This window comes from Micropterus salmoides, unplaced genomic scaffold (genome assembly GCF_014851395.1).
Source record: "Micropterus salmoides isolate LMB-PRFRI ecotype aquatic unplaced genomic scaffold, ASM1485139v1 Ms_hic_scaffold_20, whole genome shotgun sequence".
Lineage (NCBI taxonomy): Eukaryota > Metazoa > Chordata > Actinopteri > Centrarchiformes > Centrarchidae > Micropterus > Micropterus salmoides.
In genome coordinates, this window is record NW_024041151.1 from 2,840,566 (window position 1) to 2,867,839 (window position 27,274).

Genomic DNA, 27,274 nt, shown 5'->3' on the forward strand with positions numbered 1-27,274 from the left:
CACAGCTGATCCTCTCTCAACACCTCCACCTTTCTGATCACTCACTCTCACTTCTTCCATCTGATGAGAGAAGACAGACAGCAGACGTCATGATTCAGAGTTTACAGAGACTCCCTTCATCAGCTGTCAGTCAGTGATGCAGCACATCCAGTATAAAGACCAGCAGAGACTTCAGTCCTGTTCAGACCAGAAGTGGAGCGGCTGTGTAGCGTAGCCAGCTTCCTTTCAGCTCTCATGTTATCGTATTGGACTGAACACACTGAGACCTGCAGAGACTTTGGCCATCAGCTCTGTTTACTCTGCAGGTTTCACTCAAGTCCACAGTGGAAATAAAGTGCTGAGAGTCCCTGAACGCATCATGACTGCAGAGACAGAGAGATATTCACTGCTCACTGTAATGATGGATTTACTGCTGAAAAACCAGCCGCTCAGTCACATTTGAAGATTTCATCTACTTCTGAAATATTACAGGACAAATCTGTAAATATGGAGTCTGTCCTAAAAATATTTGGACCAAACTAAAGACACATGGACAGATATATATATGATGTTAAAGGTCCTACATGTTCATACAAAGACTGAACAGCTAAACATCAGCTGTGCTTACTGGACTTCAGCAGAGGTTCTAGTCTGTAGAAAGACCACATGGTTACTAAATGTAATGATGGTTCTCTGAAATAAGATTCAGTGATTTGCAGGCTTCAGTCAGACTGATCTCAGAGCTGTGACAAAGATGAACTGATCAGTAGTTTAGTGTTGAAATGAGAGAACAAACACTTTGAGATCAGATTTGATGGTACGACAGTTTGATGAATGAGGACCACTGTCTCTATACATGTCTATGAAGATTCTCAGTCATCCAGGTCATAGTTATCCAATGAAGGTTAAAATCAAGGGCAACAGGACTTGGTTGATCTGATTGGCTGCCTGTTACAGGGGCGATTTTAGACCATTTTCTTCCAAGCACCCCTAAAAAAATAATACAATAACTTATTAATATTTTCTGAAAATTATTTTTTGTCTTCTAACGTTAGATTTTGGAGAAGCAAGAGAAGGGACAACCAATTAGCCCACAGTTTCATAAGGCTTTTCTTACATTATTATTATTACTTATGATTTAATGTCCCTAAATACTGACATTTTTCAGTTTCTAATTTTAGTTTTACTGAATGATCCGCGACTGCGCTGGCAGACCTGTCTGCTTCAGCGGAACGCTGTCAGTCTGAGCCAAACTAATACTTTCAATATTGAAGGCGGATACGAGCGGCCCCTCCCAAATTGGACTGATCCTCGTTTTTGCTGAATTCTGAATGGCTGTGTGCTGAACTCAGCCTAGGGTTGTGTGACAAGTGCATCAAAGACGGTAACTATTGCGAAAAGAAAGAAAGAGAAAAAAGAAATGTGTGGTGCTAGAATAAGAAAGAATTAAGAAGAAAAAGATGTCGGCACAAGAGGCAGAAGTATTGAACTAATGTAGTAATGCATGCAATAAGCAAGGAATCTTTGTGTGTCTGTATGTATATTAGCTATTAAGGTCAGTGGTGGTGATGCAGAGGGACAGGCTGATGATGACCCCAGTCATGTTGATGAGGAGGGAGAGAAGAAAGAGGAGGAGCAGCAGGAGCCACAGGATGAGGACAATGGAACCAGAAAAAACAGTGACAGGTACTGGGGCAGTGCAGGGCTAACTAGGCAAAATGATTTACGAGCACAGTGTGCGAGTAAAAACTACAACCTACCGTAATTGTTCCCCAAAAGTATTTGAATGGGAAGGCAAATTCCTTTGTTTTTGTTGTTCACTGAAGACATTTGGGTTTAAGATCAAAAGATGAGTCTGAGAGTTCAGAATTTCAGCTTTTGTTTCCTGGTATTCACATCTAGATGTGTGAAACAACTCAGGACAAACATTGAGCAGAGCAAGCACAATAATTTGGAATGTCCTGAAAAAGAAATAAACTACTGGTGTACTGAGCAACAGACGTCCAACAGGTCATAACAAGGAAAACAGTAGCTGAGAAAAATATGGTGAGAGCTGTGAAGAAAACCCCCAAAACATCAGGAATCACCAATCACGAATGACCTCCACAGTGCAGGGTGAAGGTATCACAATCCACTCAGACTCAGAGAGCAGAAATCTAGAGGCCACACCACAAGATGCAAACCACTCAACAGCAGGAAAAATTGGAAGGCCAGATTGAAATTTACAAAGAAGTACAAAAGTTCTGGAATACAATCCTATGGACTGATGAGACCAAGATTAATCTCTAGCAAAGTGTGGAGAAAGAAAGGAACTGCTTATGATCCGAAGCATACAAGCTCATCTGTGAAGCATGGTGGAGTAATGTCATGGCTTGGGCCTGCATGGCTGCTTCTGGAACAGGCTCATTAATATTTATTGATGATGTAACTGATGATGGTCGCAGCAGAATGAATTCAGAAGTGGACAGAAACATTTTGTCTGCCAGTTTACAGAGAAATGCATTGAAATTAATGGGGGGGGAGTTTATCATGCAGCAGGACAATGAGCCAAAGCACACTGCCAACAAAACAAAGGACTGGATTCAGTAACTCAGTACCGCAGGGTTACTTGGATTAGTAACTTTAATAACATTACTGTTTTGGAAATAGTAATCCATTACTAGTCGTTACTAGGAAAATGAGTAAATGTAAAATGAGAAAAGTAATATTATTACAGTTCCTGCCCAACACTGCTAACTAGAAATTAGTTTTAATTTAATGTTGGAATATTATACTAATAGAAATAATTTATACTTCACAGATTCTGTACAACCAAAATAATTAACAAATTAAACTCAATCAGCAACAGAAACTACTTCCTAAAAAGAGAAAGCAAGCATTTAACAACATTTAAATGAAAACACAAAACTGAACACTTAAATTAGGGAAACACTTTTAACACCCTCCCTCCTCCTCTGAGGGAGTAAACACGAGCCTACAGCTCCACACTGCTGTCTGACCCTAACTGGTCCACTGACCCCACAGGTGTCATTTACACTGGACGCTGGGTACATGTCACCACTACATTTTGAAATAGCTGATTTTGTCCACATCACTTTTTGAAAGCATTTGTTTAAAAATGTTCTAAAAAACAGCTTGCACCAAGAAATGTTAACTAACAAATGAAAATGCTTTGAGAAAAGCTATGCTAATGCTATGCAATATAGTTTTCTCTCATATAAATTGAAAATTGTGTAAAGTGGAGCAGAAAATGTCTCTAAAATGCAGGAAATTACCAGTTTAATGCTCAAAATCAGACCCCCTGCACATATATTTCAGCATCAAATATTTAATCTTATATTTAAGCTCTTACTAGTATTTATTGCTGCTCTTACTAGTATGTATTGTCAGTTGTAGATCTCGTGCTGTATTTGATGCTTTGTCGATGATTGTATGTTGTTTCATCTCAAATGTAAGTCGCTTTGGATAAAAACATCAATGCCAAATGAGTAAATGTAAATGTAATCTAAATAGTGATACAAAATCTTCTTGTCTTGTTCTCGTGCATCGTCACGTCTCATGACCCAAATGTATCATCACACCCCTGATCTAAACCCTTATGTCCCCACCACTTTTCAACACAAAGCCCTTGACTGACCCGCTCCGCTCTGCACCAGCTCCTCTTTAGTAGGCCTACTTATTCTCTCCACCAATTAGTGAACACTTTTGCAAGGTATTATATGCATGCTCCATTCTCATCAGGGGCTGAGCACCCCTAAAGGTCTGATCCTAGAATTGCCCCTGGCCTGTTTTCTCTCTCTCTGTGTCTTTCTGTCCAATCCTGAAGCCTGTCACCATTCTCTTCTCACAGTTTCACTGATGAAAAGCAGCCACTGAGAAGGTTTGAGGTTTACAGGAAATACTGTATCTCTGCTTTGATACTAACAGTGTTTAGTACAATACTGCTGAAACCAGCATGGACTGACTCCAACCCTCTACTGACCTCAGAGTCTCTAGTCTGCATTGTGGACTCTCCACAAGATCAGACAGCAGCTTCACTCCTGAATCCTGCAGCTTGTTGTTACTCAGGTCCAGCTCTCTCAGATGGGAGGGGTTGGACTTCAGAGCGGAGGCTAGAGAAGCACAGCTGATCTCTGACAAACTGCAGTGCCTCAATCTGAATAAAGAATAAATTATGGAGATAAAAATTATTACTTATTACTGGGTTGGACTGTGACTTTACCTTCACAGGTCTATCTGTTTGATTCATAATTTCAACTTCAAATATTGCCACATGCATTTTGTCCCCACCAGGTTACAGCTAAATAAATCCAATGCAACATACAAGAGGATTTCAGCACTTTATTAATGAAATGCAGTCTATTAAACAATGAATGTGCTACACAATGTAATAGTGTTAAATCATTAATCTTTCCCCCACTACAGTTTTTTAAGATAAATGAAATGGTCTGTGTTAGCATGAATTCATATTTCTAGCGCCACTGGATTAAAATGAAGACTTTACTCTTCTTTTCAAAGAACCCCTTAGACCCATCTGTGATAAGCAACTGCAGACCAATCTTCCTTTTCCCTATCCCTTTTCCTAGTAAAATATTTGAAAAGGTTGTCTACAAACAACTGCATAATTACCCGTCCCTCCACAATTTATATGATGTGTATCAATCTGGCTTCAGGACTAAACGCAGCACTGAAACAGCTTTGAAGTAGTCAGTGATCAAAAGATCAACAATGCTGCAAACAAACCTCCTAAATAAAACTGACTGCAGCCTTTGACACTGTCGACCACAGCTTTTTAATCAGTTAACTAGAAAATTAAGTTGGCCCATATGGCCGTGTCTTAAAGATGCTCTCTTCCTATCTAACTGGCAGGACATTCTCTGTGTCCCTTTTAAACTGGCAGAAACCCCGCAAAGCAGCGGGGTCCACCCTGAAGCACTGTGCTGATCAGCTGTCTCCGGTGTTCACAGACATTTTTAACACCTCACTGGAGACATGCCATGCCTGCTTCAAAGCCTCCACCATCATCCCTGTCCCCAAAAAACCAAGGACCACAGGACTAAATGACTTCAGACCCGTCGCCCTGACCTCTGTGGTTATGAAGTCCTTTGAGCGCCTTGTGTTGTCCCACCTAAAATCAATCACAGACCCACTCCTGGACCCCCTGCAGTTCGCCTACAGAGCCAACAGGTCTGTAGGCGATGCAGTAAACATGGCCCTTCACAACATCCTCCAGCACCTGGACTCCCCAGGAACCTACGCCAGGATCCTGTTTGTGGATTTCAGCTCTGCTTTTAACACCATCATCCCGGCCCTGCTGCAGGACAAGCTCTCCCAGCTGAACATGCCAGACTCCACCTGACTTCCTGACGGACAGGAAGCAGCACGTGAAGCTGGGAAAACATGTCTCTGATTCCAGAACTATCAGCACAGGTTCCCCTCAAGGCTGCGTTCTTTCCCCCCTTCTCTTCTCCCTGAACACCAACAGCTGCACCTCCAGTCACCAGTCTGTCAAGCTACTGAAGTTTGCGGATGACACCACCCTCATTGGGCTCAGGTGGGGATGAGTCTGCCTACAGGTGGGAGATCGACCATCTGGTGACCTGGTGCAGCCAGAACAATCTGGAGCACAACGCTTTGAAGACAGTGGAGATGGTTGTGGACTTCAGAAAGAGCCCCGCCCTACCCCATCATCCTGTGTGACTCCCCCGTTGCCACTGTGGACTCCATCTGTTTCCTGGGCACCATCATCTCCCAGGACCTCAAGTGGGAGCTGAAAATCACCTCTCTCACCAAGAAGGCCCAGCAGAGGATGTACTTCCTGTGGCAGCTGAACGTCAGCCTGCCAAAGACAATGATGGTGCACTTCTACACCGCCATCATTGAGTCCATCCTCACCTCCTCCATCACTACCTGGTACGCTGCTGCCACTGCCAGGGTCAAGGGCAGGCTGCAGCGTATCATTCGCTCTGCGGAGAGGGTGATTGGCTGCAGTCTTCCTTCTCTTCAGGACCTGTACGCCTCCAGGACTCTGAGGCGAGAAGGAAAGATTGCAGCTGACTCTCCCCACCCCGGACACAAACTGTTTCAGACTCCCCTCTGGCAGGAGGCTGCGGTCCATCAGGACCAAAACTTCTCGCCACAAAAGTAGCTTCTTCCCATCAGCAGCTAGCCTCATCAACAAGACCCGGGTCCCTCACTGACACTCCCCTCCTTTTAAAATAATACAACTGTCTCTGCACATGTAAATATTATTGCATTTCATATCACGCACAAACCTGGCACACTGCACATATTTGTTGTTAATTGTTTAATCTTTGTTGTTATATCTTTTTATATTGCAAATTTTTTTTTAGGCTATGTACACAATACTCTCTTCTGCTGATATTTCTGTCTGATCACGAGTGTTTTCAGTTTCGGTTTTCTTCCTCTGATGAAGAGCAGTGCACTCGTCTCATTGAGTAGTCTACAGTCCCAGACTGGCTCTGTGTCTGTCAGATGGTCTAAAGGGGGTAGTCTCAGGGGTAAAATTAGGGGCAAATAAGCTACTGATTACTGCATTACATTCTATTATATTTTATATTCTGAATTGTCACCTGCCACCTAAATTGCGTGATTCCCTTTATGAAAATAAGACATTTCCACCATAAATCGGTGCACAGAAAATGTCTCCAGAATTTGTGTGTGTTTAATGCTCAAAATCTATCTATCCAGAATCTATTACTTTTTAGTAAATAGTTATCAGGACATCAACAGGAGGAAATTTGCATTGCAGAGCATCCCCGCAAAACTAGATGAAGGCCTATCAGGTAAAGTTATGTAGACTATAATTTTCACTTAAGTTAATACGCCACAGCTGTATAGCGCACAGAAGCCATTGCCATGGTTACTATCCATAGAGCGCCTGCTGTTTACTCGTGGAGAGCTTGTCTCCCTGTCTGGAGCACAGAGCAACCCTCCAAGCGGGGCCAAGCGACTACGTTACAATTTTAAGGACGGTCCCAAGACCGACATCTTGCCCAATACTAATGAGCATGCAGTGTGTAGCTATCCACTTTTCTACTTCTCCCACACGCTGCATCCAGCGTAGTCTGCCAAAGCCTCCCTCCACTGCTGTTTGGGAGGGTGATTTGCAGGCTGATCAACATCCCACTCCTCCTGTGACCCATGGTTTGACTCTCACGAGCCAGTGAGAAACGGACTGTCAAAATAATAATAAAACCTGCATTAACGTGACATAAAATAATTGTTGGCGTTAATTAATCACTGCATTAACGCGATAATAACGCGTTAACTTGCCCAGCCCTAGTATAAACACAAATTAGGTTTAATTGTTAATTAAACATATCAGATCTACAATAGTAACAGAGAGTCAGTGAACTGACCTCAGAGTCTCCAGTCTGCAGTGTGGACTCTCCAGAAAACCACACAGCAGCTTCACTCCTGAATCCTGCAGCTTGTTGTTACTCAGGTCCAGCTCTCTCAGATGGGAGGGGTTGGACTTCAGAGCTGAGGCCAGAGAAGCACAGCTGATCTCTGACAAACTGCAGCCCAACAATCTGAACAAAGAATAAATGATGTAACTTTAGAAGACAATGTTCCTGCTTGAAATCATTCAGTTTTTAATAATCTGTTCAGAGCTGAAGAAGGTTTGGAATGTAGAAGTTTAGAAAATGGAAAATCCAAACACTTGAACCCAACAGTATGCAAGTTCAAACTGTAAAATGCAGAAAGGTAAAAAGAGCTCTCATTAATATTAATGACAACGTGCTGCTACTTCAATAAAGACGTAGTGACTTCACCTCTTAAACTCTGCAGCTCCACCAGTGGCTCCATCTATACAAACTCATGTTGTGCAGCCAAACACAAAGAAAAACCCACAGAAACTGATTTAAGATTCCACTCAAGATCCCAAAGTTTCCAAAGATGCCAAATATGTCAGGATGAACTTTGGGGAAATGTGAACAAAAGACATCTACAATATTTCTTTTAGCAATAGTGGAGTCATAAAATCAAAACTTCTTCACTTTAAACTATTCAGTCAGCATGAGCATCATATAGCTTCATAACAATGTTGGAAAAAAACATACTGAATATATTTGTTATTGTCTGATAGCTGAAATAGAGATTATTTATTTATTGTATTTATTATTATAATTTATTTAAAACATGGAGAACAGAAGCTAAAAATCAGGAGTTTAAGAGCTGCAGAGTGAATTATCCAGTGGAGATGTTTCTTGCTATTTTAAGGTTTTAAATGTGGAGCTCAACATTGCTCTGCCACAGTCAATGGACTAAACCACTAAAGAAGAAAATAGCATTAAGATCCTCAGTGTGGATCAGTATGATATCAGCTTTATGTCTGCAGTTTATTGTTACCACAACTTTCACATCATATTAATCCCAGCACAGAAGGAAAAAATGGTGTCTGACCTCAGAGTCTCCAGTCTGCAGTGTGGACCCTCCAGAAAACCACACAGCAGCGTCACTCCTGAATCCTGCAGCTTGTTGTTGAAACTCAGCTCTAGTTCTCTCAGATGGGAGGGGTTGGACTTCAGAGCTGAGGCCAGAGAAGCACAGCTGATCTCTGACAAACTGCAGCCCAACAATCTGAACAAAGAATAAACGTTTGAAATCATTCAGTGTTTAATAATCTGTTCAGAGTTGAAGAACCTTTAGAATGTATAAGTTTAGGAAATTGACCAAAAGAAGGTTAAAGTCAAGGGCAACTGACTTGGTTGACTGACTTGGTTGACGGTACTAGAACGTGTTTCATCCCTCATCCGAGAGACTTCTTCAGTTCTGACTGACTGGTCGGGAAACTCAGCTTTTTAACCTCTGTGGAGTCGTTTGCCAGGATCGTTGATACCGCTGGTTCGTTAGTGCTCCTGGCTGTTGTAACGACAGTCGTTATGGTCGTTAGAACTACCCGAGGCAGAGCCTCAACGACCTTCGTTGGCATCTTCACCTGAGGCCAAAAGGTTACGTTTGTTAAGTTTCCTGGGAAGTGATGAAAGGACAGCATTGTAAGTGGGGGATAAGTGGTGGCGTAGACCCCCTCCTCTTTTCAGCGACGGCTTCAAAACTATTTCAAACCATCCATCTTCTCTGTATAAAATGTGCACCTGGTGGTCCTCATACGAGTGTCCTCTGTCCTTCAGATGTAAGTAGACTGCAGAGTCTTGACCTGAGGAGTTGGCCCTTCTGTGTTGAGCCATGCGTTTGTGTAGTGGTTGTTTAGTCTCCCCAATATACAGGTCTGTGCGTTCCTCACTGCATTGGACTGCATCCACTAGATTGCTTTTCTTGTGTTTGGGTGTGCGGTCTTTGGGGTGGACAACCATCTGTCTTAGTGTGTTCTTGGGTTTAAAAAAACACAGGGATGTTGTGTTTGTTGAAAATCCTCCTGAGTTTCTCTTTGTCATCTTCACCCTCAGAATGGTACCGGAGTATGAAAGGATAGCCAGGAAAATTGCAGACAGAAACCACCTACGGTTTAACCTGAGATGCCGACAACACGATCTTATTCCCAACAGCCTACACCTAGGCTCCCCGGTGAAAGGACACAGAGCTGGAATAATCCTGGAGGATTAAACTTTGCCATCACACCACAGCAGCTACTTTTAGTGGACCTCATTAAAGCTACAGAATCGGTCATTAGGAAAAACAAATCATGAGAAACAGAAGCAGAACAACTCAGACTAAAGGTATCTGCAACCCTTTCCAAGGCGAAGGCAGCCCTTTCCAACCTCACCATCCAAGAAAGGAAGATTGTGACATTACTGAGCAAGGATCAAAACATCACTATCTTACCTGCAGACAAAGGAAGATGCACGGTAATTCTTAACACAGCGGACTACCAGTTCGAGGTCAACACACTACTAATGGACACAAACACATATGAGACACTGAGGCGAGACCCAACCAGCGAATAAAAGAAAAAGACCGTAGAATGTCTAGAACAGCAACAAGACGAAAATACCATCACCCGTGAACAATATTACCGTTTGTATCCTGGAGAAGCCATTCCTTGCATATATGGACTACCCAAGATACACAAAGAAGGAGCCCCAATCAGGCCTTTCTCAGCAGCATTAACTCGGTCACCTACAACATTGCCAAACACATATCTACCATCTTAGCCCCCTTGGTGGGAAACACGCCTCACCACATCCCAAACTCCATTGACTTTGTAAACAAAGCTCGAGGACTGAAACTGGACCCAGATGAAACCATGGTGTCCTATGATGTGACTTCTTTGTTCACCTGCATCCCCACCATGGAGGCAGTAGAAACCGTAAGGAAATGGCTACTACAACACCCTGGACAACAGAACTAGCCTCTGCCCTGACCAGATCTGTAAATTACTCAACCTCTGTCTAAACACCACCTATTTCCAGTACAATGGAGGATTCTACAGACAGAAGCATGGCTGTGCCATGGGCTCACCGGTATCCCCGATTGTGGCTAAAAACTACATGGTAGAAATGGAGAGCAAAGCCCTCAACTCCTTCAGAGGAACAGCACCGAGCCACTGGGACAGGTATGTGGACGACACAGTAACATCAAGTCCACAACAACAGTTTGGACTTCCTGGACTGAGCTGTACACATTGAAGAGGACAGGAGTATCTAGAACACCCCCCCCCCCACACACACACACACACACACACAGACCAATACCTACTTTTCCATTCCCACCACCCACCCTGGACCATAAGCTAGGGGTCATAAGAATCCTGAAGCACAGAGCAGACAACATACCAACAAGCGTCCAAGCCAGAGAGAAGGAACAGAAAGACCTGAAGTGGGCACTTACAGTCTGTGGATACCCTAAATGGACCTTTGTGAAAACAGCCACAAGATCCAGGAAGAACAACACTATGGGGAATGAGGAAAAGAAGGTCAAACGCAACAGAATTGTGATTCCATACGTATCTGGAGTATCAGAGAAACTCAGGAGGATTTTCAACAAACACCACACACTAAGACAGATGCTGGTACACCCCAAAAACCACACACCCAAACACAAGAAAAGCAATCTAGTGTATGCGGTCCAATGCACTGAGGAATGCACAGACCTGTATATTGGGGAGACTAAACAACCACTACACAAACGCATGGCTCAACACAGAAGGGCCAACTCCTCAGGTCAAGACTCTGCAGTCTACTTACATCTGAAGGACAGAGGACACTCGTTTGAGGACCACCAGGTGCACATTTTAGACAGAGAAGATGGATGGTTTGAAAGAGGTGTCAAGGAAGCATCTACACCAGGGTGGAGAAGCCGTCATTGAACAGGGGAGGGGGAGTATCTTCAACCAAGTCCAGTTGGCCTTGACTTTAACCATCTTTGGATAACTATGACCTGGATGACTGAGAACCTTCACAGACATTTTAGAAAATGGAAACTCCAAAAACCTGAACCCAACAGGATGCAAGTTCAAACTTTACACAAAAAGGTAAAAAGAGCTCTCATTAATACTGTCATTAATAATGACAATATGCTGCTACTTCAATAAAGAAATAGACTTTAGTATTAAGATCCTCAGTGTGGATCAGTATAATATTCGCCTTATGTCTGCAGTATATTGTCACCCCAACTTTCACATCATATTAATCTCAGCACAGAAGTAAAAAATGGTGTCTGACCTCAGAGTCTCCAGTCTACAGTGTGGACCCTCCAGAAAACCACACAGCAGCTTCACTCCTGAATCCTGCAAGTTGTTTCCACTCAGCTGCAGCTCTCTCAGATGAGAGGGGTTGGACTTCAAAGCTGAGGCCAGAGAAGCACAGCTGATCTCGGACAAACTGCAGCGCCTCAATCTGAACAAAGAGTTAAATTCAATTAAATTTTATTTATATAGCGCCAAATCACAACAACAGTTATCTCACAGCGCTTTTCATAAAAGAGCAGGTCTAGACTGTACTCTGTGATGATATTTACAGAATCCCAACAATTCCCACCAAGAGCAGCACTAGGCGACAGAGGCAAGGAAAAACTTCATTTTAAGAGGCAGAAACCTCGAGCAGAACCATGGCTCAGGGTGGGCGGCCATCTGCCTCGACCGGTTGGGGGTGAGAGAGAGGAACAGAGAGAAAGAGAGAGAGGGATGTAAGGAGAGAGAGAGGGGAGGGAGGCAGCCTACACAATATACAAACAGAGGTACAGACAGTAAAGGTGATGTTGCTATAGACTAAATGAAAAATGGTACAGATATATACAGTAATGTTTATGATAATAATCGTAATGTTAATGATTATAATAACAATAATAACAATAGGACTAGTAATAATTGTAGCAGAGGGTGTCAAGCAGGAACACAGAGGCAACAGGTGACCCGCAACTACAGATCCAGACTCCACAGCTCCAGAGCCAGAAACACCTGCAGGAAGTGATAGGAGGGGAGAGGGGAGGGACGAGAAAGCACAACACTACGGGACAGGGGAGAAGTCGAGTTAGTAACATGCATTAATGGGATGAGGTTGCATACAGAGGGAGAGAAAGTAGAGGAGAGAGGAGCTCACTGCATCATGGGAAGTCCCCCAGCAGTCTAGGCCTATAGCAGCATAACTAAGGGATGGTTCAGGACTCACCTGAGCCAGGCCTAACTATAAGCTTTATCAAAGAGGAAAGTCTTATGCCTACTCTTAAATGTGGAGATGGTGGCTGCCTCCTGAACCCAAACTGGAACCTGGTTCCACAGTAGAGGAGCTTGATAGCTGAACGCTCTGGCTCCTAGTCTACTTTTGGAGACTCTAGGAACCACAAGTAACCCTGCATTCTGGGAGTGCAGTGCTCTGGTGGGGTAGTAAGGTGCTATGAGCTCTTTAAGATAAGATGGTGCCTGACCATTAAGAGCTTTGTAGGTAAGAAGAATGATTTTAAATTCTATTCTGGATTTTACAGGAAGCCAATGCAAAGAAGCTAAAACAGGAGAAATATGATCTCTTTTCCTGGTTCCTGTCAGAACACGTGCTGCAGCATTCTGAATCAGCTGAAGAGTCTTAATGGACTTTTTCGAGCAGCCTGATAATAAGGAATTGCAGTAATCCTGCCTAGAAGTAACAAATGCATGGACTAGTTTTTCTGCATCATGTTTGGACAGGATGTTCCTAATTTTTGCAATATTACGTAGGTGAAAAAAGGCGGTCTTTGAAATTTGCTTAATGTGAGACTTAAACGACATGTCCTGATCAAAGATAACTCCAAGATTCCTCACAGTGGTGCTGGAGGCCAGGGCGATGCCATCAAGGGAAACTATATCTTTAGATAATGCGTCACGGAGGTGCTTAGGCCCCAGAACAATAACTTCAGTTTTATCTGAGTTTAACATTAGAAAATTACAGGTCATCCAGGTTTTAACATCCTGAAGGCACATCTGAAGTTTAGCTAACTGAATGAGTTTCATCTGGCTTGATCGATAGATAAAACTGAGTATCATCTGCATAGCAATGAAAGTTTATGGAATATTTCCTGATAATATTGCCTACAGGAAGCATATATAAAATGAACAGGATTGGTCCGAGGACAGATCCTTGAGGTACTCCATGAGTAACTTTGGCGTGCATGGAGGACTCATCGTTAACATGTACAAACTGAAATCGATCTGATAAATAGGACTTAAACCAGCTTAGAGCGGTTCCATTAATGCCAATGAAATGTTCCAGTCTCTGTAATAGGATCAGATGGTCAATGGTATCAAATGCAGCACTAAGATCTAGTAAAACCAGTACAGAGACAAGTCCTTTGTCTGATGCAATTAGGAGGTCATTAGTAATTTTCACCAGCGCTGTCTCTGTGCTATGATGAACTCTAAATCCTGACTGAAAATCCTCAAATAAACTATGCTATGTAGAAAGTCACACAGCTGTTTAGCAACTGCTTTCAGAATAAATGATGGAGATAAAAATCCATTTGTAATCCAATCAGATGTGTTCAGGTTTTAAATGTGGAGCTCAATATTACTGTGTCCTAATCAATGAACTTTTCCCTAAAATGAGTAGAGGGACCTTGTCATTGTGTTATTGTGGGTCATCATAATGTCAGCCTTCTACAGACATCATACAACTGTTCATGTCAACACAGATCAATAATATGCTGCTGATCTCAGGTCAGTCTGGAATAATCATCCAATCTGACATGTTGTTTCTTTAGTTACTTAATTTTCTCCAGTTTCTTCTAATTCATAACAACCATTAGTCATTTAATGAAAAATACTCAGACAGATGTTTTCTATTCCAAAATGGCCAAAATGTTTAAGTCAATACAAACCTTACAAAGCTCTTTCACACCTGTCCCAGCACTTCTGATGCTCATTTCAAAGCACAGATTTAGCTTCTCCTCATCACCACTGTCATCTTCATCAATACACAGCTGACTGACTATGAGCTTCATCCTCATTCGTCTTTATAACTAGATCAAATATGCACTGAGCAAAGTGAGAGGCTCGTTCTCTTCCCCTCAATTTGGGTACCTTCCTGTACAAATATAGTGTATTATTTATGCTTCTGATAAGTGACATCATTTCCTGACAGGAAGCATCATCACATGTTGAAATGTCACCTGTCGTTGATGACAGATCAGACACGATACTTCAAACAGCTGAATTTAGACATATGCTTCACCCTCTCTGTCTCAGTGCTGCTGTATGTGAGTTTCAGACTAAATTCAGAGCCAAACTCTTCAAAATGACAAACTTTAAAAAGAGCTGCTGTCAGAATCAGAAAAAGAATCACGTTTATTGCCCGGTACATTTTCACATAAGAGTTTGCCTTGGTATAAATTGGTGCACATGAACATAAATAGAAATATATAAAAAGTAAGGAGATCAAAAAATGTACAAGTATTCAAAAATTACAATAATACTATAATACAATTCTGACAAGTATGGGAAAAAGTTCACAACATGAGCATAAAGCACAGTTGAGTGTTGTTGTAAAGTGTGGGGTCAGGAGTGTGTATGTGTGTGTGTTTGTGTGTGTGTGTGGCGTACAGGTCCTGAAGAGATGGAAGGTGACAACCAATCACCTTCCCTGCAGACCAAATGATAGGCTGCAGCCTGCCCTTGTCCCTGGCAGTGGCAGCAGCGTACCAGATGTTTATGGAGGAGGTGAGGATGGACTCAATGATGGCGGTGTAGAAGTGCACTATTATCGTCTTTGGCAGGCTTAACTTCTTCAGCTGCCACAGGAAGTACAGATGATGTTCAGTTGAGGCCCTGGGAGAGGATGTTGCCCATGAAGTCCACAGTAGCGACTGTGGAGTCACCCAGGATGATGGGGTAGGGTAGGGCTGGGCCCTTTCTAAAACCTACGATCATCTCCACTGTATTCAGAGAATTGAGCTCCAGACTGTTCTGGCTGCACCAGGTTACCAGATGGTCAATCTTCCACCTGTAGGCAGACTCATCCCCTTCAGACATAAGCCCCATGAGGGTGGTGTCGTCCGCAAACTTCAGTAGCTTGACAGACTGGTGACTGGAGGTGCAGCTGTTGGTGTACAGAGAGAAGAGCAGAGGGGAAGAATGCAGCCTTGAGGGGATACGGTGGTGATGTTCCTGGAGTCAGAGACATGTCTTCCCAGCTCATGAGAATAGTGTTGCTGAATTACTGTCATGTCGGTACACCAGCCATTGTTGATTTAAAAACATACACCACCACCTTTTGTTTTGCTGGAGAGTTCCGTGTCGCGGTCTGCTCTGTAGACCTGGAATCCAGCCAGCTGCAGTGTGGAGTCTGGTATTTATTCACACAGCCACGTCTCCGTGAAGCACAGAACAGAAGATGAATAAAAGTCTCTGTTTTTCCGCACCAGTGGATGAAGTTCATCCAGTTTATTGCACAGTGAGCACACGTTGGAGAGAAATATCCCCAGTAGGGGTGTGCGGTGTCCTCTTCAGCTTACCGGACCTCCTCACCTCACCGGATAACCAGCGAAGAGTGAAGTCTTGACCAGAATGTCCAATAATTCTACTGATGACACGAGAAAATACGCAACTAAATCCGCTGGTGTTGTTCCCCTGATGTTTATGAGCTCTTCTCCGGTGAAAGGGCTTCAGGTATCACAGCAGAATGCAAAGTTAACAAACGTAAACAAAACAAACAGAGAGCACCAAAATACCATGGCTGCCATGAGCGGCGCAATCTTGCTCATATTGTGATTTGTGCTCAGACAAACCCACAAAACAAGAAAGCTGAAGGAAATTTAAAACTTCTGCTATGGATTTAAATTCGGTAGAAAAACACTGAGCGAGAGCAGAATACATGAACTGACCTCAGAGTCTCCAGTCTACATTGTGGACTCTCCAGTCCAGCAGACAGCAGCTTCACTGCTGAATCCTGCAGGTCATTGTTACTTAGCTGCAGCTCTCTCAGATGGGAGGGGTTGGACTTCAGAGCGGAGGCCACAACTTCACAGTGAGTCTTTGAGAGTCCACAGTCAGAAAATCTGTGATGACAGAGAATTTAAAACTTAAAGCAAAATAAAATCTGACACTTCACATCATCACAAAGCACATTTACATGAGCGGAAGCAGCTCAGCTGGTCAGCTGGCCAGCCATTGATTACAATGTTTGTGGTTTGAAACTTGAGCTCTTGTCCACATGTCCAAGTGTCCTTGAGCAAAATAATGAACCACAAATTACTGCTTTAAACAAAAGTGTCCGCCAAATGACTGTAACATGTCATTTTGTGACTAACAGGGTGCTGTTCGTGTTTGTTAAACTTTAATTTAACATGATGTCCACTAAGCTGTAAAATCACTTCAGGTTGTAACTGCACTAGTATGTATTTACCTCAGTCATATGGTTGTGTGTGTCACTCCATCTTATTATGTCACTCCACCTGCTTTTCATCTCCCATGAAATTAATTTAATTATTCCGATTCTCTGTATTGGGAATCTCGGGCAAATCACTTCTGTGGTTCAAATGCTACCTTTCGGCGTGTTCCTACAATGTTTTGTGGCAAGTACAGTTATCTTCCTCCCACTGCCTCTCCACAGTGGTGCCCCAAGGCTCGATGCTAGGGCCCCTTCTCTTCTCAGTTTACACCACCTCACCAGGGCCGATCATTCGCTCGCATTGCTTGTCTTACCACTGATACGCAGACGATAAGCAGCTCTACCTCTCCTTCCCACCCGATGACACCAGTGTCGCAGTGTGGATCTCGGACTGTCTCTCGGACATATCCACATGGAAGAAGGCTTGCCACCTTCAACTAAACCTCTCTAAGACTGAACTCTTGGTCATTCCAGCCAAGCAATCTATCCTCCACAACATCAAACTACAAAATGACTCCTTAACCATCACTCCAACCAGGGTGGTGAGAAACTTGGGTGTCATGATTGATGACCAGCTGTTCTTTTCAGACCATGTTGCTGCTGTCTCTCGGTGGTGCCGCTTTGCTCTATGCAACATAAGAAAAATCAGGCCCTACCTCACTCAGTACACCACCCAGCTTCTGGTACAAGCCATGGTTATCTCTTGCCTCAACTATTGCAATGCCCTCCATATCCACATGGATGAAGGCTGCAAATTCAATGAAAACCACAGTGGAAATGTGTGTGTTATAGGTACCAGGCTGCAGCACCATAAATAGCTGGATTTATCCTGAAATACAGGAAAGAATGATGAGACGTGGTCTGTTGTTGCTGAAATCATCTCATTTATGAGGAAAACCAGCAGAGCATGCTCTCTTGATTACAGTCCCTGGGTAAACTACAAAGATAGAAGATGATAGAAGATACTTGTGTCACTAACTTGATGGACAGAAACACAGAAATGGTGTTTGTAGACATTTGGTGTTTAACACATGTAGAATTATTTCAATAAGCAGCTCTTACAGTGTGGAAGGTTTTATATTGTGTGCGTGTAAAATGTGTATCTTTACTGTAATACTGATGCTTCAGCTTTATGTTGCTTTACAGTGCTGATAATCTCATCTGGACTTACCGAGCCTTTCTGCAGTTCCTCACAGCTGGAATCAGTCTCAGTCGTCCCTCCTCTGATGTGTTGTACTTCTTCAGGTCCAACTCATCCAGAACTTTCTCTGACATCTGCAGCATGTAGGCCAGAGCTGAGCAGTGGAACACAGAGAGTTTCTTCTTTGATCTGTTCTCTGACTTCAGGAACTCTTGGATCTCCTGATTTACTGAGTGGTCGTTCATCTCCATCAGACAGTGGAAGATGTTGATGCTTCTGCCAGGAGAGATCTTTGTATTCCTCTGTTTCAGGTTGTTGATGGCTCTCTGGATGATTTCTGGACTTTTGTCTGTCTGACCCAGCAGGCCTCTTAAGAGTCTCTGGTTGGACTCCAGAGAGAGGCCATGAAGGAAGCGAACAAACAGGTCCAGGTGGCCATTTTTACTCTCAAGGGATTTCTCCATGGATCCCCTCAGGAAGACATCGAGGGTTGAATCAACATGTTTTTTCCCCAGGAAGTCCTTCAGTACCTCTGTGTTCCTGCTGGTGTAACAGTAGAACATGTAGACTGCAGCCAGAAACTCCTGAACGCTCAGATGAACAAAGCAGTAGACTGTTTTCTGGAAGATCACACTCTCTCTTTTGAAGATCTCTGTACAAACTCCTGAGTACACCGAGGCCTCTGTGACATCAAGACCACACTGCTCCAGGTCTTCTTGGTAGAACATGATGTTTCCTTTCTCCAGCTGTTCAAACGCCAGCCTCCCCAGCTTCAGAAGATCCTTCCTGTCAGCCTCCGTCAGCTCCTGTGGACTCGTCTCATGTCCCTCATCATACTTCTGCTTCTTCCTCTTTGTCTGAACCAGCAGGAAGTGTGAGTACAGGTCAGTCAGGGTCTTGGGCAGCTCTCCTCTCTGCTCTGTAGTCAACATGTGCTCCAGAACTGTAGCAGTGATCCAGCAGAAGACTGGGATTAGACACATGATGTGGAGGCTCCTGGAGGTCTTGATGTGTGAGATGATTCTGCTGGACAGCTCTTCATCACTGACTCTCCTCCTGAAGTACTCCTCCTTCTGGGCGTCAGTGAAGCCTCGTACTTCCGTTACCCTGTCAACACATGAAGGAGGGATCTGATTGGCCGCCGCAGGTCGGGAAGTTATCCAGACGAGAGCCGAGGGAAGCAGATTCCCCTCGATGAGGTTTGTCAGCAGCAGGTTGACTGATGACTTCTGTGTGACATCAGACACAACCTTCTTGTTGTTGAAGTTTAATGAAAGTCTGCTTTCATCCAGGCCGTCAAAGATGAACAACGGTTTCCAGACAGCGAGCTTCTCTGCTGGGACCTTCTGTAATGTTGGATGGAAAACATGGAGCAGCGTGAGGAGACTGTACTGCTCATCTTTGATCAAGTTCAGCTCCCTGAACGAGAGCAGAACCAGCAGACTGACATCTTGGTTTTCCGAGCCCTCTGCCCAGTCCAGACTGAACTTCTGCACTGAGAAGGTTTTTCCAACACCAGCGACGCCGTTGGTCAGAACCACTCTGATGGCTCTCTGTTGGCCAGGTAAGGCTTTAAAGATGTCCTGGCACCTGATTGGAGTGTCATGGAGGGTCTCCATCTTGGAAGCTGTCTCAAGCTGCCTCACCTCATGCTGGGTATTAACCTCTTCACTCTGTCCCTCTGTGATGTAGAGCTCAGTGTAGATCCTGTTGAGGAGGGTTCCACTTCCTGTTTCATCACTTCCTTCAGTCACACGTTCACATCTCCTCCTCAGACTGATCTTATGTTCATCTAAAACCTCCTGCAGACCACTATCTGCTGAAAGAGAAGAACAAATAACCTGAGACTAAACAGAGAGCAAGAATCCAGATAAATCAAATGTTTTGGATGGATGATATTCATGATAATATTAAAAACCAAATGTTCCTGTAATTAAACAGAAAGTCCTGTTTTCAGACATGACGACATCAGCAGACAGATGAACAGTCTTACTTTGTACAGAGCTGCTCTGACTGGCTGTCTGCAGTCCAGCTCTGGTTCTGGATTTTACCTCCACACTGGGGACAGGAGGAGTCTCCTGATGAAGCAGACTGGTCCCAGTATGAGGTGATGCACTGTCTGCAGAACCAGTGTCCACAGCTGGTAGAGACTGGATCCTTCAGGACGTCCTGACACAAAGCACAGCAGGACGGCTGCTCCTCCACAGGAACAGGACTCCTCTTCCTCTCTCTGTGAAGACATTTCTTTAGAACTAAAATAGTAGTTAGTTATTAATACAAACTCAACACTTCCTGCAGCTCCTCCACAGTAAAAGCCTTCATTACAGAGAGCTGATTATGTCCTTCACTGTTTTACAGTCACTCTGGGCAGCTTAGCTTGAGTTAGTTAGTTTGAATTGAGGTTAGAGGTGGTCTAATTAATTGTAGTAGACCAGTAGTCTGAGACGAGTCATTTTAGATTTTGAATCATTCTATATCTTTACAGTGACGTCAACATGAGGGCAAAAATATATGAATATTTTCTTGAAGTGTAAATTCTGAAATGGAGGTTCTCAGGTGTTTTGCTACAGAAATAAAGTCAGATCCATCTTAGTTTGAAACAGTATCTGCACTAATAGTTCTGCATCAGGAATTTAAATCTTTTAGCAGAACATTTTGTCTTCATCCTCAATGCATCATCTTCCATCAGGTCTTACAGTAAAAACAGTCTCTTACTTTGTGTCTGAGGGTCCAGGTTCAGGACTGAAGGATGGAGGAATAAAATCTTTGGACCAGTCACTCTTCATAGACAGACAGCTGGATCCTGCAGACTCTGCTCTCCATCTGTTGGACTCAATTCTGCAAACCGTGAGATATTTTAGTCATTTCACATGAATCATTGACAAATTCTCTGATGAAAGCCATTCAGGAAGCTCTAAACACACAAACTGCTGCTGCTGTTGATAATTACGAGGTTTAAAAGTTTGTCTGAGTCCTCTTAGATCAGATTACAGCTTTAATCAGATTCCAGCTTCTCTATGTGACTGACAGCTGTCACAGATACTAAGAGGAAGACGGCACCAATGATTTCTCTTTGTCTGTGGCACACATTTTAGTTAGCAGTTACATTAAGAAGGTTTGACTCCTCTGGGTGTGGGATCTCTTACTAACAGAAGCCTCATCTAAACCACTTTTGGGTGACAGGAGATTCATTAATCTTTTCAGACCATCTTCATGCCCACTGTGGCTGCATCATGTGTAGCTTAGTTATTAAATAGCTCCAGCACCATTCGTCCATCCTTCACCACCAGGCTGTCTTGGCCTTTTCCTCTTATGCATTTAGCTTTCTTATTTATTGGTGTGTTTTGTTTTTTGGTGTGACTGCAATACATATAATTTAATATGAAGGTATTTTTGTGTCTTTTTAAATTAAAGCAAAATAAATGTTTTGAGAGCATATGTATCGCATTGCAATCAAAAATCAAGTTTGTAATTGAAAATAAACAGGCCTTTTTTTATCACCAAAAGTTTTAATTGCTAATATGTCGTCTTTGAGGTCCGGCACTAGGACCCTAAGGGTGGCTGCCTTTCACCGCTGCTCTGCTGAGCTGCTAAGCAACATTACTACACACCGAGAGACAGGAAAACACTATGGAAACGCTATGGAAAACACTAGAGTTGATAATGTCCATCCATCCATTGTCAACCGCTTATCCTGCGTACAGGGTAGCGGCGGGCTGAAGCCAATCCCAGCTGACATCGGGCAAAGGGCGGGGTACACCCTGGACAGGTCGCCAATTCATCATAGGGCCACACATAGACAAACAACCACTCACGCTCACACTCACACCTAAGGACAATTTAGGGTCACCAATTAACCTAGTCCGCGTGACTTTAGATGGTGGGAGGAAGCCGGAGCACCCGGAGAGAACCCACGCAGACAAGGGGAGAACATGCAAACTCCACACAGAAAGGCCGGGGTAACCAGGGTTGAACCCACGACCTTCTTGCTGTGAGGCAACAGTGAACAGCTAACCACTGTACCACCGTGCTGCCCTAGTGTTGATAATGTGAACAACATTAATATTACCTATATCTAGTAGCCTATTTCAAAATAATTTCAGCCAGTGAAAACTGAATGTCATAGTGTCCCTGTTAAAACTGTTATATATCCTTCTATTCATTAACCAGATGGATATTGAAGATATTTTGGGAGAGAGAGAAGCGGGAGATTGGCAGGGCAGCTGATTCTGGAGTCAGTAGTGGTCTACAGGTCTTAGGACATGTGGGCTGTTTTGTTTTCTTCTAACAATAGGCATTTGTTGGCAGATCTAGGCACCAAGGCAAAGCCTAAATTTTTTCATGATATTTATTATTATGACATATAGTAACACTTTATTTTAAGGTGTTTGTAATAAGCAGTAATTAACAGATAATAAGACACTTATAAGACCTTATAGGCTGCTTATAAACATGAATTAGTCAATATAAGTGTTAATTAAAGCATAATTAACACATTTATTATTGTTTGTAAGAAATTTGAGCACTTATTAGAAACTGCTTAACAGTTTATAGACCACTTATCAATGTTACTGGGATGTTTATTGACAGTTATCAGACTGTAAGAGGTTTTTATTACTAATCTAGTAAAGCCTCATAAATCCTTTATTATGCATGTTAACCATTATCAATGCACCTTTGCAGCTACCTGTACTAAAGTGGGAACAGTTTCTTATTTAAATTAATAAATCCTTAATTATTCCCCGTGTCTGCGTGGGTTCTCTCCGGGTGCTCCGGCTTCCTCCCACCATCCAAAGACATGCAGTCTAGGTTAATTGTTGACTCTAAATTGTCCTATTGTCTATGCATGGCCCTGCAATGGACAGGGTGTACCCCGCCTTTCGCCCGATGTCAGCTGGCTCCAGCCCCCGCGACCCTGTACGCAGGATAAGCGGTTGACAACGGATGGATGGATGGAATCCTTTATTATGCACTTATTAATCATTAAAAATCCTCCTTGTCAGCTACCTGAACTAAAATGGGAACAGTGATCTTATTAAGATGAGTAAATGCTAATAAAAATAACTAATAATAGAAGAAAAGTATAATAAATAAAAAAGAAAATATAACAGAATATTTTAAATAGTGTAGTTGTGAAACAAAATCATACTCTAAGACATCTGTTGTGGAAATGTTATTTTTTTTACATTTCATAACTTTCATGTTTCATAACTTTCATCTAAACGCAGCAACAAAAATTACATTATATTAAACCCAGGCCAAACACAAGTTTGAAAAAAAAAGTGCAATTACAAGTATGTTTTCTTTAACATTAACTGAAAACATTTTGTATAATAGATTTTTTCAATAAAAAAAAAATTACATTGTACAGAATTGTTTTTCAATCCTCCACCTTCAACAATGTCCGTATGGCTTTCAGGCCAGCAAGCTGACCTTGACATCGTGGACTTTGGGGAACATTTTTGGTTCCCATCCTGCAGCTCCAGGAAGATCTTCTGAAAAACCTTAAAAGGTGTATTTCAGTTTCTTTGGATAGTTTAGTTCTAAAGCCATAAGGTAGCCCATTAGGTAGGTGCAAGCCTGTGCTACAATGGGAATCCCAAAAAGGGCCGCTGCTGCCACGATGGGCTATTCCAGCTTGCTCCTTAAGACCCCGTCCCTGATTTTTCTTGTCCACAAAGATGTTGAGTATAAATGAAGGGAGGACTTCTTGGATGGCTGAAGCATCGTTGTCATCACATATCTGTGAAATATACCAGAGAGATTTAAACTTACTTTTTTTTTTGCTAATGTTAAGAACGCATATAGCTATTTGCTCTACCTCTGAACAGAAATCTGGGTGGGTAGTTGCTTTGGTATTTTTAAGTGGTGTTGTGATTTAAGTCAAGAAATGTGTGTGCGCGCATCAGAAATACATTTATGTACCTTAATTTTTTTTTTCGCACGTGGATTTGCCTACATTTTAAAACAATAACTATCTTCTGTGAATTGAAACTTATTTACGTGAAGAGAGTCACGTGTATATATAAATCAAGAAATAAATTTGTGATTCCTTCAGTGTGCATTAATAAAAGGTGAGAGTTCAGATAAAAAACTTTTCTTTACATGGTAGTCCTTGATTAACTCTGTAGAGAATGAGGCCTCTGATCACAGCTTCTTTTCAGGACTCAATGCTGCTATCCTAAAAATATGTGAAATACGAGATTATCTTACAAGTACAGATGTCTCGTTTATGATGTCCAGGGTCAAATTTCTTCCCAGCAGCTCCTCCCTTCCAAACTACCTGTGTTTGTCCAACTTCCCAGGGAATGTGGACTGAAGTGGCTTCAGTCTGATCCTCCGGAATTCTTCATTGATCTGAGAAAGAGACTGAGAGTGAAAGAGAAACATCATGAGATACTGAGAGAAAAGAACTAGAGACACAGGGAAAGAGAAACAGAATACCAAGAAAAAGTAACCCTAGAAACTACCACCATGGGATCAACAAAAATACATTTCCAAGGTAATGGGAACTAATGTAATGGCACACAACAGCCAGCAACATTTGGTGCATACACATTAGAAATTAAGTCTTGCTGCTCTTAGTAAAAAAAAAAAGACTGAATAATAATAATTTTAAAAATTTATAAAATTTTTACTTCTACCAATTTGCTCTGTGAAATGCAAAAAACAAACAGGACAAGTAGAACTCTGCCAACCCGAAATGAAAACAACTTTTTGTCTGGCCAAGTAAGTTAATACAACTTTACCAGCACTTGCTCTATATAATAAACCAATTTATTGAAAGTTCCATGCCTTTGTCCAGTGTACTTGTCATTGTATAAATGTAATGTAAATGCTCTGCGACCACTCAAAGCGCTTTACACTACATCGTATTCACCATTCACACACATTCATACACTGAGCCTAAGCTCAAACAGAAACTAACACTCACACACATTCATACACTGGTGGAATAGCCACCAGGGGCAATTTGGGGTTCAGTATCTTGCCCATAAACACTTCGTCATGCAGCCTAGAGAAGCTGGGGCTTGAACCACCGATCTTCGGATTAACAGGCAACTCGCTATAGCTCCTGAGCCACAGCTGCCCCATATACTTCTATACATTTCTTATTTAATTTATTTTTATACAGTAGCTGGTTATTATTTTTGAAACATCTCCAAAATCCCCATTAAGAAACACACCAGACTTCATTTGATAATCAAGACTTTTAGCATGTATAGAGCCAGCATACTGTCGCATGTAAATGGGTGAATTTAGGGTTTATTTCAACCAACCCAGAGTGGTGGTTGTTGGAACAATGGAAAACAAGATGGCTTTTGATAGGTTTAGTTTATATTGCTTCTGTGGACTTTAAATTAAGTGTGTTTTATGATGATTTTACTGAAATTACAGTTAAATGGAGTCTGGTGGGTTTGGCATTTCAGGGATGTTTCATGTTAAACAAAAAGGATCTTACTCTTTAACAAAAGGTCAACCTCTGCAGGGATCTTTTCCATAACGGACAATTATCTGAGCATGTCAGTGGCAAAACAAGCAAATGTTGTGGATGTAAATTGAAGGTGTGCAGCTGCCCATTAACGTTACATTGTAGCTTGTTTCACGCAGCCACTGCAGCAGTCTCATTGACCAATTTCAAATGTCCAGGTTGAAAGAAAACGAAGTTAAGATACCATAAGACATTATTCAAGCTGCTATAAAATTCAAGTACTACCGTTAGCTTACACTGCATGCATTAATAGCTACATGCTAACGTTACCTTCAAATAGAACCAACTATTTTATCGGCACTAGCAAAGTTTCAATTACACCTGAAGCACCTATAGCCACCTACCAGCTTAAGCTTCACACAGAAGTAACTTTTAGCCACATGGTAATAGAATAAATCCACGTATAATGTTATCTTCAAATTACACATAAAGCCTTGTTTTTGTGCAATCTGAAAACTTTTGAAGACTGTATAAATATAGCTAACTGTGCTTACCTTAAACCTGATCCGCATGTTCCTCCTTTGAACTGCAATGGGTTTCCTGACCAACAGAACTGGAAGGGAAGTTGGACTCATTGAGGCTCCTCCGGGGCTCCTCCCGCTACTGAGTATATAGGTGTGTGTGTGTGTGTGTGTGTGTGTGTGTGTGTGTGTGTGTGTGTGTGTGTGTGTGTGTGTGTGTGTGTGTGTGTGTGTGTGTGTGTGTGTGAAGATTGGCTGTACTTCATGCATTTTGTAAAGAAAAAAAAATGCACAAGTGCACAATGTCATATGTTTAACAAAGGCATATTAATTCTAAACTAGATATATTCTAAACATATTCTGTATTAACATTTTAACATTTCAACATATTAACATTTTATTGTTAATATCACAGATTTAATTACATAACATTTACTCCTACTTGGAATTTGGTGCAGTCTTAACAAAGTTTTAATAAAGAGGGATCCCTACTCTGACTCAACTCTAGGCCAAATTTCTGTTTGGGTGGAGCTCATAAATATCTTACAAGCCAATAATAAATGTGTTTTGGGATATTATTAACAGTCATTAATTTTAATAAACAACTTTCACTTACTTACTTTTACTTTCTAGTAAGTGCTCATAAGTGTGCTAAATAATAAATGTGTTCATTCATACATCAATCTTAATAAAAATGCATTTTATAAGCTGCCTTTAAACAATAAGATTTTTTTTAAGTTAACAAAAAGTGTCTTTCAAGGAAATAACAAATCTCTTAATTTCTTATTAAACAACCCTTATAAAGTCATTAATGTTAATAAACATCTTATTAATGTTTATTAACAGGTATATAAACCATCGACACGTTTCTAATAGCAGTCTATAAGTGTCTTATAAGAAAATTATGAAAGAGTTAATTGTGCTTTACTTAACACATATATGGACTTATTTGTGTTTATAAGCATTTTAAGTGTTTTATTTTATTTTATTTTTAATTACTGCTTATTAACTGTTTATTACTACTTACAAGCACCTTAAATTAAAGTGTCCAAACACTCTCCTTATCATTAACGGAGATTTTAACCACGCCAAAATCTCAAGGACACTGAGCAACTTCAAACAGTACGTTACCTGTAACACCAGAGGAGACAAGACCCTGAATAATATGACAATGTTAACAAGCATTTCCATCTCTACTTTAGAAACCACAGATCTACTCTTAGCAATGAGATGGAAAAAACAGGAACGAACCACAGATTTAACATGACTTTTAAAACACATAGATTTGTCAAAATGACTTTAACAAGAGAGTATTAATATACTCCTTTGTCTGTTTTATTATTTAATTATGTATTGATTTGTCACCGGGCCGGACAGGGGGGCAGCCACGGGGATGGGGGGGCACAAACGGACAGCACATAGA

At 41.9% G+C, this 27,274-nt stretch overlaps 1 protein-coding gene and 1 long non-coding RNA gene across 2 annotated transcripts; both read right to left on the reverse strand.

Moving 5' to 3' along the window:
* LOC119914964 (NACHT, LRR and PYD domains-containing protein 12-like) lies at positions 1 to 23,358 on the reverse strand. Its single transcript, XM_038734509.1, has 8 exons — positions 23,332 to 23,358; positions 17,929 to 19,745; positions 16,252 to 16,425; positions 11,628 to 11,801; positions 8,410 to 8,586; positions 7,362 to 7,535; positions 3,962 to 4,135; positions 1 to 60 (listed from the first exon to the last, which is right to left on the reverse strand). Exons 1-8 carry the CDS (start codon positions 23,356 to 23,358, stop codon positions 48 to 50), a joined length of 2,730 nt encoding a protein of 909 aa, XP_038590437.1. The 3' UTR covers positions 1 to 47.
* Positions 22,844 to 27,274, reverse strand: LOC119914598. The gene is made up of 3 exons (XR_005446795.1): positions 25,885 to 27,274; positions 24,112 to 24,267; positions 22,844 to 23,641 (listed from the first exon to the last, which is right to left on the reverse strand). It is a non-coding gene; the product is annotated as an uncharacterized LOC119914598 (long non-coding RNA).

Coding starts and splice junctions, on each gene's coding strand:
- LOC119914964 (XM_038734509.1), bottom strand. CDS start 23,358: ATGTTCCCCAAAGTCCACGATGTCAAG. Junction 19,746..23,331: donor CCAAAGTCCACGATGTCAAG/GTCAGCTTGCTG, acceptor CTCTCTGTTTAG/TCTCAGGTTATTTGTTCTTC. Junction 16,426..17,928: donor AGGAACTGCAGAAAGGCTCG/GTAAGTCCAGAT, acceptor CTGTCATCACAG/ATTTTCTGACTGTGGACTCT.